The following is a 12,909-nucleotide window of genomic DNA, read 5'->3' on the forward strand; positions in this document are numbered from 1 at the left end:
TGGCTTGAATGAGAAGTGTTCTGTTTGGCAATGAGCAAACACTGTATTCCTACATAAGAACCTTATCCTATCTGTGAAACAAGATGGTGGTAGTATCATGGTTTGGGCTGCTTTGCTGCCTCTAAACCAGGACAGCTTGCAATCATTGATGGAGCTATGAGTTCTGAGTTGTACCAACAAATTCTAAAGGAAAATGTCAAGGTATCTGTCTGTGAACTGAAGCTCAACAGAAAGTGGGTCATGCAGTAAGACAACGACACTAAACGACAAGTCGTTCTACCAAAGAATGGTTAAAGCAGAAGAAAGATAATGTTTTGGAATGGCTGAGTCAAAGTCCTGACCTTAATCCTAAAGAAATGCTGTGGAAGGACCTGAAGCATGTAGTTCATGCAAAGAAGCCCACAACATCCCTGAGTTGAGACTGTTCTGTAAGGACAAATGGGCTAAAATTCCTCCAAGCTGATGTGCAGGGCTGATAAACAGTTACTGGAAACGTTTGGTTAACTTGGTTAAATTATTGCTGCAAAAGGGGGCCACACCAGTTACTGAAAACAAGGGTTCACATACTTTTGCCTACCACAAATGTGTGAGATTGGATAATTTTCCTCAGTAAATAAATGAAAAGGTTGAAAAAAATTATTTTTTTTGTCTCATTTGTTTAATTGCATTCACTTTGTTTAGTTTTAGGACTGTAAATATCTGATCACGTGTTAGGTCTTATTTATGCAGAAATACAGAAAATTCTGAAGGGTTCACAAACTTTCAAGCAGCACTGTACATACAAAGAAAAACAATATATTTGAAACAAAATACTCTTACACAATTTAATGAGGTCCAGTTTCAGAGTAAAAGCTGTGAGTATGCTTCTGAAATTATTGTATATGAACTAATATGAGTTAGAGCATATCTGCTTAAGCATAGGCCCCTTTACTGTTGCAGGCCATTCTTGTACCCCAATTTAAGACTTAATATCTTCTTGATGAAACTGAATGAAAATAGCCACCAAGGCACAAATTAGAAGTAGAAACTGTCAATCATTCAATTTATGTTAAGCATAACAAAATGCTGCATTATTATCATCACCCAGTATTAACAAAAACGCCATGACTTCATGTAATTAATAATAGCCCCGTAGGCCTTACTGCAGTTGTGTCGGGATCATAAATCCTTGCATTAACATTTTTGTGTTGTCTTCAAGTGTGAAGTTTGTCATTTGCTTTGTTTTTATTGAGTACTATGTGATACATGCTCTAGAAAGATGCTCCAAAAATATACATTACTCACTCAATTACTTAGTTACCTTGTCCTGTTAAAGTGTCCTTGAGCAAGGTGGTGAATCCCCAACCTCCTTATTCTCTGTAAGTTGTTCTGGATAAACCTAAACGCCTATAATGTAGATCTAAACCCCCTGCCTATGCCAACACATTGTTGTTGAGACTGGAGTCAGCAGGAGCTCAGGGGTGGAGGAGGGTGGGATGCTGGGAAGCAGTAAAAGGTGAATCAGTCTCCACCTTTGTTTCCAAGTGGCCCCGCTGGCTTTGTTTGGGAGCAGAATGAATTATTAACGGTGGCCTTCTGGTCGTGTTTTTCATCAGTGTCCACCTCCAAAGGTAAAAAGCACTGTGCTGAGAGATCCCCATTGACTGGCTCCTGCCATAGTGACAACAGAACTGTCTGCATGATCTTATTTTTAGTCTTCATTTAGTTTTGTTTTTCTTTATGTTTCTCTCATTCTGAGCCCTCTCTGTTTTTCCATTCCTATGTTTTTCTGAATGACCAAATTAATCAACACAGGTGTTGAAGAATACTGGTCTCAAAACAATTAAAGAGCTCTCCTCCTGAATGTCACCTTTACATGTATGCCAGTTCCCAATCATATTGTAGGAAACACATTATATTAGACCCTAAAGGGATATTTCATTTTACTGAGGTGGAATATGCTCTCATTTGGATGTTACAGACATCCATTAATGGACAATAAACCTCAAGCATATTGGCTTCCATTGGTTTCCTAAGTTGTGTCACCGCTTCACTGCTTTTATCTTAATGATGTAATGGTCAAATTCTAACACCTGTGACAACTGACCAACTACTGTTATATAAATTTTATGTGATCTGTGTTGTACATTTCTACCACCTTACTTTACAACTTTTGATTCAAATTACAATATTGTGATTTTACTCATTGTATAGTGTGAATCGCTGGCTTAACTTTGATTTGATTGTTCAAGTTGGTGATTTGATTTTGGAAACTGAATTAAATCAGTATTGTGATTAGCCAAAACAATATATTCATTTAATCTTAATGAAAGTTTATGAAATTATTTGGCAAATTGGAAAAGAAAGCAAAAAACAAAAACATAACTAGGTTAGCTGAACTGCAGGTACAGATTGTAGTTCATTTCGCACATTGTTATTATAGATAGTGAAAACTTTGACCATCTATCCGCAGATGCAACTAGAAAGTTCCAGCCACTACTTCCTCCATATTTAAAGTCGGCGAGTAAGTGTAAGCCATTTTCATTCGGTTGAATGCTCCGCCATAAACAGGTGCTGTGTCAAAGAATTGAATTGGCTGCATGCCCATTTTTCCTGTATATTATTGCATCTTATTACATCTTCCTCAAGGACACTCAATCAGAGGCCTATGTTCAGCCATTGTCTGTGAATTGCTTTTCCTCTGGAAGGCACAGTTCTTGCTGTTGTTTAGATAACACATTTGGTTTTACTCTGATGGTTTGAAATGTGAATTTGACCAAACACTTTAGTTTTGTTAATAAGACAAGGGGAATAGTATGATGTTTCCTTTGTCCCCCTGCTGTAGTATGCTTTGTAGGCTGTGAGGATGTCTATATTTTTCCATTAAAGATTGTCTAGTGCAACTTGAAATGTTCACCTAAGCAGTAGGGCTCCCTTACTGACTCATCATGGTCAGCTCAGCCACCGAAATTATTTTTCTAGAGCATCTTTTTCTTTTCGCTTGTTGTTTGTGTCTTCATAGTGCAAAACCCCACTTCCTTTGTGATTGTCATGTTTGCTCCTTACAAACAATTTTTTTTTCCAAATAATGAGAGCCGTCTGCTCTTCCTGGGCCAGGTGCAGTGTTGTTTTCCAAAGTGGCCATTTTCCATCCAACTTGTAACCAGCCACTCCTCATTGACTCTAATAGGCTCTAATAGTGTAAAAAAAAAAAAAAAGAAAACAAATATTTTAACAAAGTTAAGCTTAACTTTTCTTTTTTACAAGATCTTCCTGTCCAGTCTTGACACTTGACAGTTTCTTTCCATTCCCTTCTGCTCAGCTAATTTGCTGTCACTTGATCCTCTTTATCATCTGCTGGCCAGGGGATGCTCCCAACTGGCCGAAATGCCTGGCAACTGTAACTAAGGGGCAGACATAACTGTGCTAAGCTGTTGGTTAAATAAAGAATAAATAAAGTAACCAGATGAACCGGGAGACTGGAGAGGGGAGTGGACACATTTTACTAGGATTAGATGTTCCATGGGATTATGGAGGTTGAGTGTCATCCCATATAACTGTATACACAATGTATACATTATAGCATTATATTCTAATAACATTATTATATATCACTAACATTATATACTAATTAAACAAAGTGGCAAGCTGAGGCTGATGGTCACTGGCACTAAGAGGCTCTGCTTCTTCCTCCAAAGTAGAGAATGTAACAAGTGACTCATAAGGTTGTCATGAAATGTTCATTTTGTTATTTTTTACTGTGGCATTTTATCTCATGTCAGATTTCAGTGTTGTTGGCTATTTTTATGTATAAATTCATTAGACCTGTGTTTTTTTTTAAACATACTGGGGCTGGTGAGATATATGAAATGGGAAGGGAGACTGAGAGGAAGAAGTGGGAAGGAAACAAGGAAAGGAAAAAAGAGGAGGGGTAAAAGAGAGGGGGAGGAAGGGGGGGGGGGGGGGGGGGGGGGGGGCTCTGGTTAATAGAAAATAGACTGTGAGAGATAAGTAATATGTAAATAGGAAATGTATCCAAATTTACCTCTGGGAGAAAGCCAGTGTGAGAGACAGAATAATGTGGCAGGGAGCCTCAGGTGCAGCTAGAAGGGGAGGAGGCGAGCAATGAGCGAGAAGCTGAGGGAGAGAGAGCGAGAGAGAGCGAGAAAGAGGGAGGGTTCGTGTGTGTGTGTGTGTGTGTGTGTGTATGTGGAAAGAGAGAGAGATTGAGTGTGCAAGCTAGGGAAACTGTGTGAGAGGGAGGGAGGGAGGGAGGGAAGTGTAAGCCAGTCACAGCATCTCTCATTCTCACTGCACCAGGGCTGAGGGACTCTTCGTCCCCTCGCTTCCCTCGCTGCAGATTTAACTCATTTCCATCAGCGCAGTCATCTTTTTTTTCTTGCTTTTTACTTGCTGCTTTTGACAGATTCATCGTGATCATCTCCTCCTGTATGCCGCGATCTAAGGATTTATTTATTAAAAACGTGGGTTGTCCTGTTATTGGAAGCAAAAGGGGGACGTTTGCAGAGGACAGTGCTTAAAACTGGGACTCCGACTGGGACTTGGTCTTTCCTTTATGCTGCTAGAGTGGATTCTCCTTTTGTTTCGCTGCCAGTGTTTTGTTCAAGACGACAGACATACTGAGAGTGGACTTAAAGGCGAGGCTGTATAGGACTCTATCCCTCTACAACTAAACAGTACGCATACTTGAAAGGACTAAGGCAAGTTAGAAAATCTATGGTTGCATTAAGCACTTGAGGAGAAGGTGCTAAGCCTGCCCCCTGCCAATGCTTCAGAATGTCACAACAAAAATGCAAGTAACAAGTTTATGGGATAAATGAATGGATTGGCAATTGGTCCCCACACCCCTCTCTGCAAGTGTCTGCCACAGGATTGCTGAGGAGTCAAAGTGAGTGGAGCGCTGAGTTATTCAGCTGGCCTCTCATTGCTCCTGGAGAGTCCTTTCACCTGCCTGCATGGGAGTCTGACATTCAACACTTTCATCTGCTACTAGACTTTTACATTTGTTTGTCTTTCGCGTCTTGCAGTCCAGAACACTGAGAGGCAAGGTTGCACATTTGGATTTAAACTTAATATTACTTTTATGGCAGACCTCATCCAGACATTTTGATGCGCTTGGTTTTTACCTCATTCTGCCTAGGGATGCCTTGTAAACACATTTTCCCCCCAGTGCCGTGCGTGCTGAGAGAGCTGTGACATTATCTCCTGCGGAGATCCCCATGTTTTTCTAGCCTGTGTCTGTGTTTTGATTCAGACAATAGCTGGGCATACATGGGCTCCAGACACTGACCAGAGGACCACCAAAATAAGGGAAGCCTACTGTTACATAGTAAACACACTAGCTCCATTTCACAGTGAAACTTTGGATTGTATTGAAGGCTTGATTCAGAGATGGATGTAATTTTCTTCTCCAGACTTTGGTTTACACCAAGAGAGACTACTACAAAGATTTTTCCTTTAAGCAATGATTGCCTGAAAAGTATTTTTGAAAGGTAACTCCACTCAGTAAATTTCATCTGATCTCTAAGTGTGAAATAGGAGCCATATGCTGCTTACTTACTTAATCTCTTCTGAGGATCTGTCAAGACAGAAGTGCTTTGCTTCATGCTTTAACCTCTCATCTTCTGTGCTCTCTGCCCTTGTGAGGACGGTTTATGCCCTCAGCCTCCCGGTGGCAGCCCTCATTAGAATCAGGAGATGAGGCCATAGACTGGCAGGCAAAGCAGCAGGGAAACTCGCCTTTGGGATAGATGCCGGCCACAGCACTAATACTACCCCGCTTTAGGTTTACTGAAGGAATACAGCTTTTTTTCTCACTACTCCTGACTGCTACCCACCCACTATTTTCACTAACCATGAGTGATTGGAAAAGGAGAGCTGAACGGGTTGTCCTACCCTCCCAGAGGCTGTATTGATTTTCCTCCAGTCAGTGTTCATTTGATTGAGACCCAGCTATGTGAGAGTAACGTGAAAGAGAGAGTGCCTGTGCTAGAGAGAGTATTGAGCTCTGTTAACTGAAGGAGGCTGCAGACACCCAGAAAAGAGCAGGAGGGGGGTAGGCAGTTCTCCAGTTTCAGACCAGCTGCCTTATGGGTGGCACACCACAAACCTGACCCACCTGGATAGCACCCAGAACAATGAACCAGTCTGAACTGACAACGGACCCTGTGCTCATTGCCAACACCAGCCATGGAGACTTCTTTCCCGACAGGGCCTCCAACCACTCCTGTCCCTTGGGCTGGGGGCTGAATGAAGGCCTAGAGGCTTGCGTTCTGGAGACTGCTGTCATTGTGCTTCTGACAGTGCTCATTATTGCAGGGAACCTAACGGTGATCTTTGTGTTCCACTGTGCGCCTCTGCTACACCACTACACCACCAGCTACTTCATCCAGACCATGGCCTACGCTGATCTACTGGTGGGTCTTAGCTGCCTGGTGCCCACCCTGTCTCTGCTCCACTACCCAGCTGGTGTCCAGGAACCCATCACATGCCAGGTCTTCAGCTATGTCATTTCTGTTCTCAAGAGTGTTTCAATGGCCTGTTTGGCCTGTATCAGTGTGGACCGCTACCTGGCCATAACTAAACCACTATCTTACAACCAACTGGTGACGCCATGCCGGCTACGGGGCTGCATCACACTCATCTGGGTCTACTCTAGCCTGGTCTTCTTGCCCTCCTTCTTTGGATGGGGTAAGCCAGGCTATCATGGGGACATTTTTGAGTGGTGCGCTCACTCTTGGCCCACTTCTGCCCTCTTTACAGGCTTTGTGGTGTGCTTGCTCTATGCACCTGCTGCACTTGTGGTCTGTTTTACCTATTATCATATTTTTCGCATTTGCCAGCAGCACAACAGGGAGATCAGTGAACGGAGGGCACGTTTTCCCAGTCAGGAGATGGAGGCTGGTGAGGGTGGTGGCAGTGGACATCATGGAGGGCATGGACCAGATCGTCGCTATGCGATGGTGCTCTTTCGCATCACCAGTGTTTTCTATATGCTGTGGCTGCCCTACATCATCTACTTCCTGCTAGAGAGCTCCCATGTGCTAGATAGCCCTGCCCTCTCCTTCATCACCACCTGGCTGGCCATCAGCAACAGCTTTTGCAACTGTGTGATCTACAGCCTGTCCAATAGTGTGTTCCGCCTAGGCATGCGAAGGCTCTCGCAGACAATTTGCTCCTTCAGCCACTGTGCGGCTGATGACAGGGACTTTGGGGAGCCTAAACCAAGGAAGAGAGCAAACTCATGCTCCATCTGAAAGGATGACTTTCACAGGATGAGGATACTCCTGGAATCTACAAATGGGAATCATAAATCTCAACAAGCTGACCAGCTAGTTAACTCTCAGTTAAATTGGCAGGGCTCCATTAAACAGAAAACATTTTCTGTTGTAACAGCCTGTTAGCTGACACCAGTGACATTGCCTTGGTCACAATAAACCATGGATTATTGCATTACAAGCTTTTCAAGGAGATGGGTGTAGTGTCTATACAGAGAGATTTAATGAGAGAATGCTTTTATTCTATGGTATGTGACTTAGCTGTGGATCACACAGAAAGTAGTCTCCCCATGGCTTTTTCAGTCTTTACATCTCTCACTGTATGCCATCAGCCAGGTCAGACCTGGTGAGAAGACAAAACTGTAAATTCCAAAAGATTCAAATATTTCCACAGACATCAAATGTGACCACACTGTTTAATACCAGTTAAATTTTGTTCGTGTTGTGAATTAGATTGACCTTCTATTGGATATCTGCGTACTTTCTATGACTGTCATCAGCAGAAACAATATAATCTACACATACTTATGCTCACAAACCTGTTTAAAGGTTGTAAATGGATATTAGAATTTTTAACTATATGAACACACCGTGACAATGACAACAGCCATTATGCTGCTGATAAGTAACAGATGGTGTATGGCCTTGACTGTTTTCGACAGGAAAGTGAGCAGTCCTTTTCTGCTGAACTATTTTATGTTGAGACTGTGAACATGATGTGGGCAGGTGAACAGGAGAGAGATGCAAAAAAAGTGATGATATACTGGCCACATTTTTAAAATTTTAATAGAGTGATTGGCTAATCACTAATCTTGACAGTTGGTTGAAATTCGGTTTAAGTTGTTTACTCAGACCTTCACTAAAATGGTCCTTTAATAGTGCAAAACAATCTTAAACGGTAAAACTCCAAATTAGCACTGTATAGATAGTTATGCAAAACATGCTCCAACATCACATCATCAAACTATCTTTACTTGCAAGAGGAGCACTAAAACCTTTAAATGAATTTAAAATCCTCAAAACTGGAATTACGTTTTCACTTAACTTTATATAGAGACTAATCTATAATGTAGACAGCCAGTTTCAACTCATTAAACACATTGCCTACCGCAGTAGTGTGACCTGCATCAGATTTTCTACAGATGATGTGCTGCTTCCATTTTTTTTTTTTTTTTACCAATTTAAATGTCAGCTGATTATGATTGGTCACCAACTGATTGGTGCACCCCTATGAAAAAGCACCTTATTTTCAAAATTCAGTAAAAGCATCTGTAGGGTTTATCCTGATTTGACACTGAGGCCTCTATATTAAGGGCAGTGATCTGATGCTCTTGGCTGATATCTATCCAGCACAGTGTTTTTTATGAAATAGCCCATCACAGCCAGGATTCCCACCATTGGTGTAGCATTCCTCATATGGCTGTGTTATGAGTTTTCTGCTAACAGTTCGATCAATGTGTATTGGATAGTGAACAAACAACAGATGTGACAAAATAAATTGCCATTGCCTAATTATGAATTTCATATATTTTTTTATTATGCAAAAGCAAATTAGATTAGTTACATTTTACTTCAGAAACTATGTACCTGAAGGAAGTTGCTTTTAACTCACATTTTTGCCTGTGTCACTTTTAGGAAAGGAAAGTGATAGTGGTGGCAGTGTAGACCTGAAGATGCCTATGACAGTATGTTATGTTTCCCCAGCAGTGGTTGACAGGGGTTTAAGTAAAAGAGATCTGATGTATCTGGTCTCTTTATCACTGTAAGGTTAAAACTTCAGTTATCTAAAATTACATGCTTATTTGTCATAAAGGTTTTAGGCTATCAGTAGCTTATTTTGCATTGGTTTGTGGTTTAATTTTGCCCACTTTCTTTCCATTTTATCAGTTCTGTTGCTGATGAACATGAAAAGTCACTGCCCTTAAACTACAGGCCTGACTGTCTATAGACTTCTCAATGCTTTTGTGAATGAACACATATGAATCACACTATACATTTTGGGGAAAAAAACATTTAGTTGGCAGCTAGGCTGTTTTTTTTCCATGGTATTTGTGCCCAAGCAACAGATGACTGTTGTGGGACGGGCAGCATATAAATCTTAAAAATGGAGTCCTTAATGTATTGTTTGTGGACTTCTTATTGGAGATGGGTAATTAACTGTATTCTGCTAAAAAAAATTGTAATTCTTGTGTTCTTCTACTGTGCCCTCAGAGGTTGGTAAAACCTTAAGACTGTTCCCCAATCTGGGACTTTTGATATACAAAATGCAGATGATGAGTGTTGTGAAAGCAAACTAAAGACTGCCTTTTGGTTATGATTCTCACCCTTTGCCACAGCACAGTATTATAGTCATTCCAATCGATTTACCTTGTACATTCCCTTGAACATTGGATAAGTGTCAAAGCATAATTCATTTCACACGAATACAGCCACGTACGCCAGCCAACGACATATGCTATTTCCCTCTTTGCTCTTGTAGTAGTGTTGGTCATCTGTGGTTTAGGCCTTGCTTGTAGTGTATATGTGTCCATGCTAGAAACCAAGTGACACAGCAAACCCAGCCCCTTGATATTGTAACTGTTCCATTTTATGCTGCTCAACAGTACCCAGTGTAAGTCATTCCTCATTTTAAAGCTGCATTAAGTAATTTTTGACCACTAGGGACAGGAAGACTCTGAGCCTTTAGCTTATTATAGTTTAGTGGCATGTTAGCAAGCAATTTGATAGCAGAAAACAGAACATCATGAGCATTCTAGTCTTTCTAGCCACCTAATGAATGTAGGTATAATATTGTTTTAAGCCAAGGTTTGGTAAACAGAAAAAATAGCTGTCTTTTTTGGGTTATCTACATGCTCTAATTTCTTCACCAGCTACTCTTTTACTTCGGCTTTCTGCAGTTTCACATGAGGCAGGTAGCCTACGGTCAACTTGAAATAGGCCTGTGCTGGGAGTGGCTGCCCATGGTTTATGCTGTATGTGCCGCATTGTTATGGTTTTGTTGGTTCAGATAACTTTGATAACCAAATCAGTGAGGTAAAATCATCTGTAAAGCTGCAGAATGGGATGTTGATTCTCAGTGGGATCATCAGCATTCATTACCCTTTTACATAATCAGGAGTTGTTTGATTCATTGTTTATATGAAAAAATATTGCTTTATGCAGCTTTAATGCATTACAGATTGTTCTGTATACGTGCCTAAAGATGTATTTTGTAGGAAAAGTGAAAATGTGAAAAAGATGTTGAGAAGTAATTACTGTTACATGGACATGCTGCACTTTTTAAAAACATTTTCCAGCTATATGTGTGGAACATGAACATACCTTGTGACCATGTATATATCTGAAGGTACATTGGGCCTCATTCTAATATGTGCGTAGAAATGTTCTTGTGCGCATGCAAAATTACCGTCGGATTCATGACACGTGTGCACTGGCCAATTTTGTTCTTATTACTGTGCATATGTTAGTGAATCATAATCATTCTAAATTGACAGATGCGTGCCCACTATCGGTAATTAGCATACTATCACGCCCCCATTTCTCTATAAGGAAAGCTCTGTTGGAGCGGTGCAGCAGTGGAGAGAGCTGTCACTCATTGCAAAGAGGGCCATGATGGTTAAAATGTAGAAAAACTGAACTGCTGGTGAAATGCAAACAATAGTTTCAGAAGTAGAAGCCAGAAAAGGCAGATTTGGTGGTAAACATGTCATTGGCACAACCATTTGGAACCTGATGGTGAATCCTGTATACAGTCTGCATACCTGTTGCACCACTACCACGCAGTACATCCGTAACAAAATAAAAAGTTGGTTAATTTGTAGATCTGTGGAATTGATCTAAATAAATCTCTGCCGCTGTGCCAGGTGCGCATCGTCTTTCGTCTCTGTCTACAACAGGCCGTGATGTAGCGACAGCAGAGCATCCCTCCCTGTGCCACCACTGAACTGTCAGGCTGTGAAGAACACTGAACAGGTTGTTGGTTGACAAGCTGCATATATCACGGCCAAATCTGATGGAGTAAATTAATCAGTGTCACATTCCAATATGGAAAGTCTGATATATAAGCCATTGTCATTTAAAAGTGGGAACAGGACAATTTTAATTTATTAATAATTCCATCACATTTATGATGATGATTTATGGATTACAACGGCTTAGCTATTAATTTTATAATTAGTAAATAAATTGTGTGTTATCAGCAATTTCACACTTTTAAATTTTGTATATTTAGGCCCAATCATTTTTTAAATAAGTGGTTCTAATATGCTATTTACATTGATTAAATATTGACTATATCATTTTTTAAGACTGTGGGATGTTTATGATTTGTGTTCGAAGGCAGTTCTAAATTTCTTCGCAGAGTAAGAACAAATTCAGGTAAGAACATATTGATGAATCCCGGATTTGTGCTTAAAACATTCGTACGCAGTTTAAGTACAGATTTGTGCGTATGCACGTTCGTGAATGAGGTCCATTGTCATTTGATTTAGTTTTCCATGTTCAGAGGGGTTTCCACTTGAACAAAGAATTGTCAAGTCATTCATTTATCACAGCCGATCTGACTTATGCCTTCAAAAGGGTACATGTTCTACTGTCTGACGTCTACATCATATCTGTAAGATAAGAGGAGACAGCAGATTTGTTTTGTTCTTGTGAATTCCCTTCTATGGCCATATGACATTGCGTATATGAGGAATAACAGTAGGGAACCACAGCATAGCCGTGTCAAATACTAGACTTAAGATAATTATTTTTTTATTTTGATAGCTCGTGTTTTTGGCGCTCCTTGGGAGCATAGTGCAGTGGGGTAGTAGATGAAATTTATAGAATCTGAATTAGTGCTGTATTATCTTCACAATGTGGTGACAAACAACAACATATAAGACGGGAGAAGGCAAAATTATGTAATTGCCTAAAATAAAATAGCTCAGTTGTTACCATATAGTGTAAAACTTGGAATATTACCATTAAAGTGGAGATTACAGTTTTTGGTCAGAAGTTGCACAAATATTAATTCCTTTGGTGCGCTTTTTTTGTAGCAGGTTATGTGAAATGTGTGTCTTGGCTCAGGGTTTCGAAACTCTAAGAGCCACTGAATGAATATTTAAAAGATAAATTGTTTATATGTGTCTGTATTACACTGACCAAACTGAAGTGGTAGAAAATCAAAACTATTATCTTGTTCAAACAAATAGTCTTATTTTCAAGTGCATTGAGTAAAAAGAGTTGAATTAATTACAGGATAATATGTATTTATTTATTAAGTTATTATGTTTAAACCTTTACACAATATACTGTATATGAGTATACTGTATGTAAAGTGCGTGTATCTGTTTTTAACCTGCTGTACAGCCAAAAAAAAAAAAAAATCAGACCAATTCTTACAAAGGTATGGCGCACCCATTTGTGTTAAATCTAGGCTTCTGATGTTTTGACTAGGAGGCAGAGTGTGTTAAATTACACAGTATCTATTTTTTTATTTTGAAATTTTGTCAAAGGCTATGGTCTTGCTGTTGCTGCCAACCCAATAAAGGTGAAAATAGTAGACATTCACATTTGTGTAAGTTGCTTTTGTGAAATGTGTGTGTTTCTGTAGCAGCAACCACTTGTTAGCAAATCTGCATTTATGTAT

At 40.1% G+C, this 12,909-nt stretch overlaps 2 protein-coding genes across 3 annotated transcripts in view; both read left to right on the top strand.

Moving 5' to 3' along the window:
* rabgap1l (RAB GTPase activating protein 1-like) overlaps positions 1 to 12,909 on the top strand; it is a 129,175-nt gene that overhangs the window by 43,339 nt on the left and 72,927 nt on the right. The gene's annotated exons all lie outside the window — the stretch shown is intronic.
* gpr52 (G protein-coupled receptor 52) lies at positions 4,308 to 12,841 on the top strand. The gene has a single exon (XM_067596565.1). The coding sequence runs from the start codon at positions 6,138 to 6,140 to the stop codon at positions 7,254 to 7,256; it is 1,119 nt and encodes a 372-aa protein (XP_067452666.1). The 5' UTR covers positions 4,308 to 6,137; the 3' UTR covers positions 7,257 to 12,841.

The sequence above is a fragment of the Thunnus thynnus genome, chromosome 8 (assembly GCF_963924715.1).
Source record: "Thunnus thynnus chromosome 8, fThuThy2.1, whole genome shotgun sequence".
NCBI lineage: Eukaryota > Metazoa > Chordata > Actinopteri > Scombriformes > Scombridae > Thunnus > Thunnus thynnus.

Bases quoted from the DNA above. Each gene is read 5' to 3' on its own strand.
- gpr52 (XM_067596565.1), top strand. From the start codon at position 6,138: ATGAACCAGTCTGAACTGACAACGGACCCTGTGCTCATTGCCAACACC.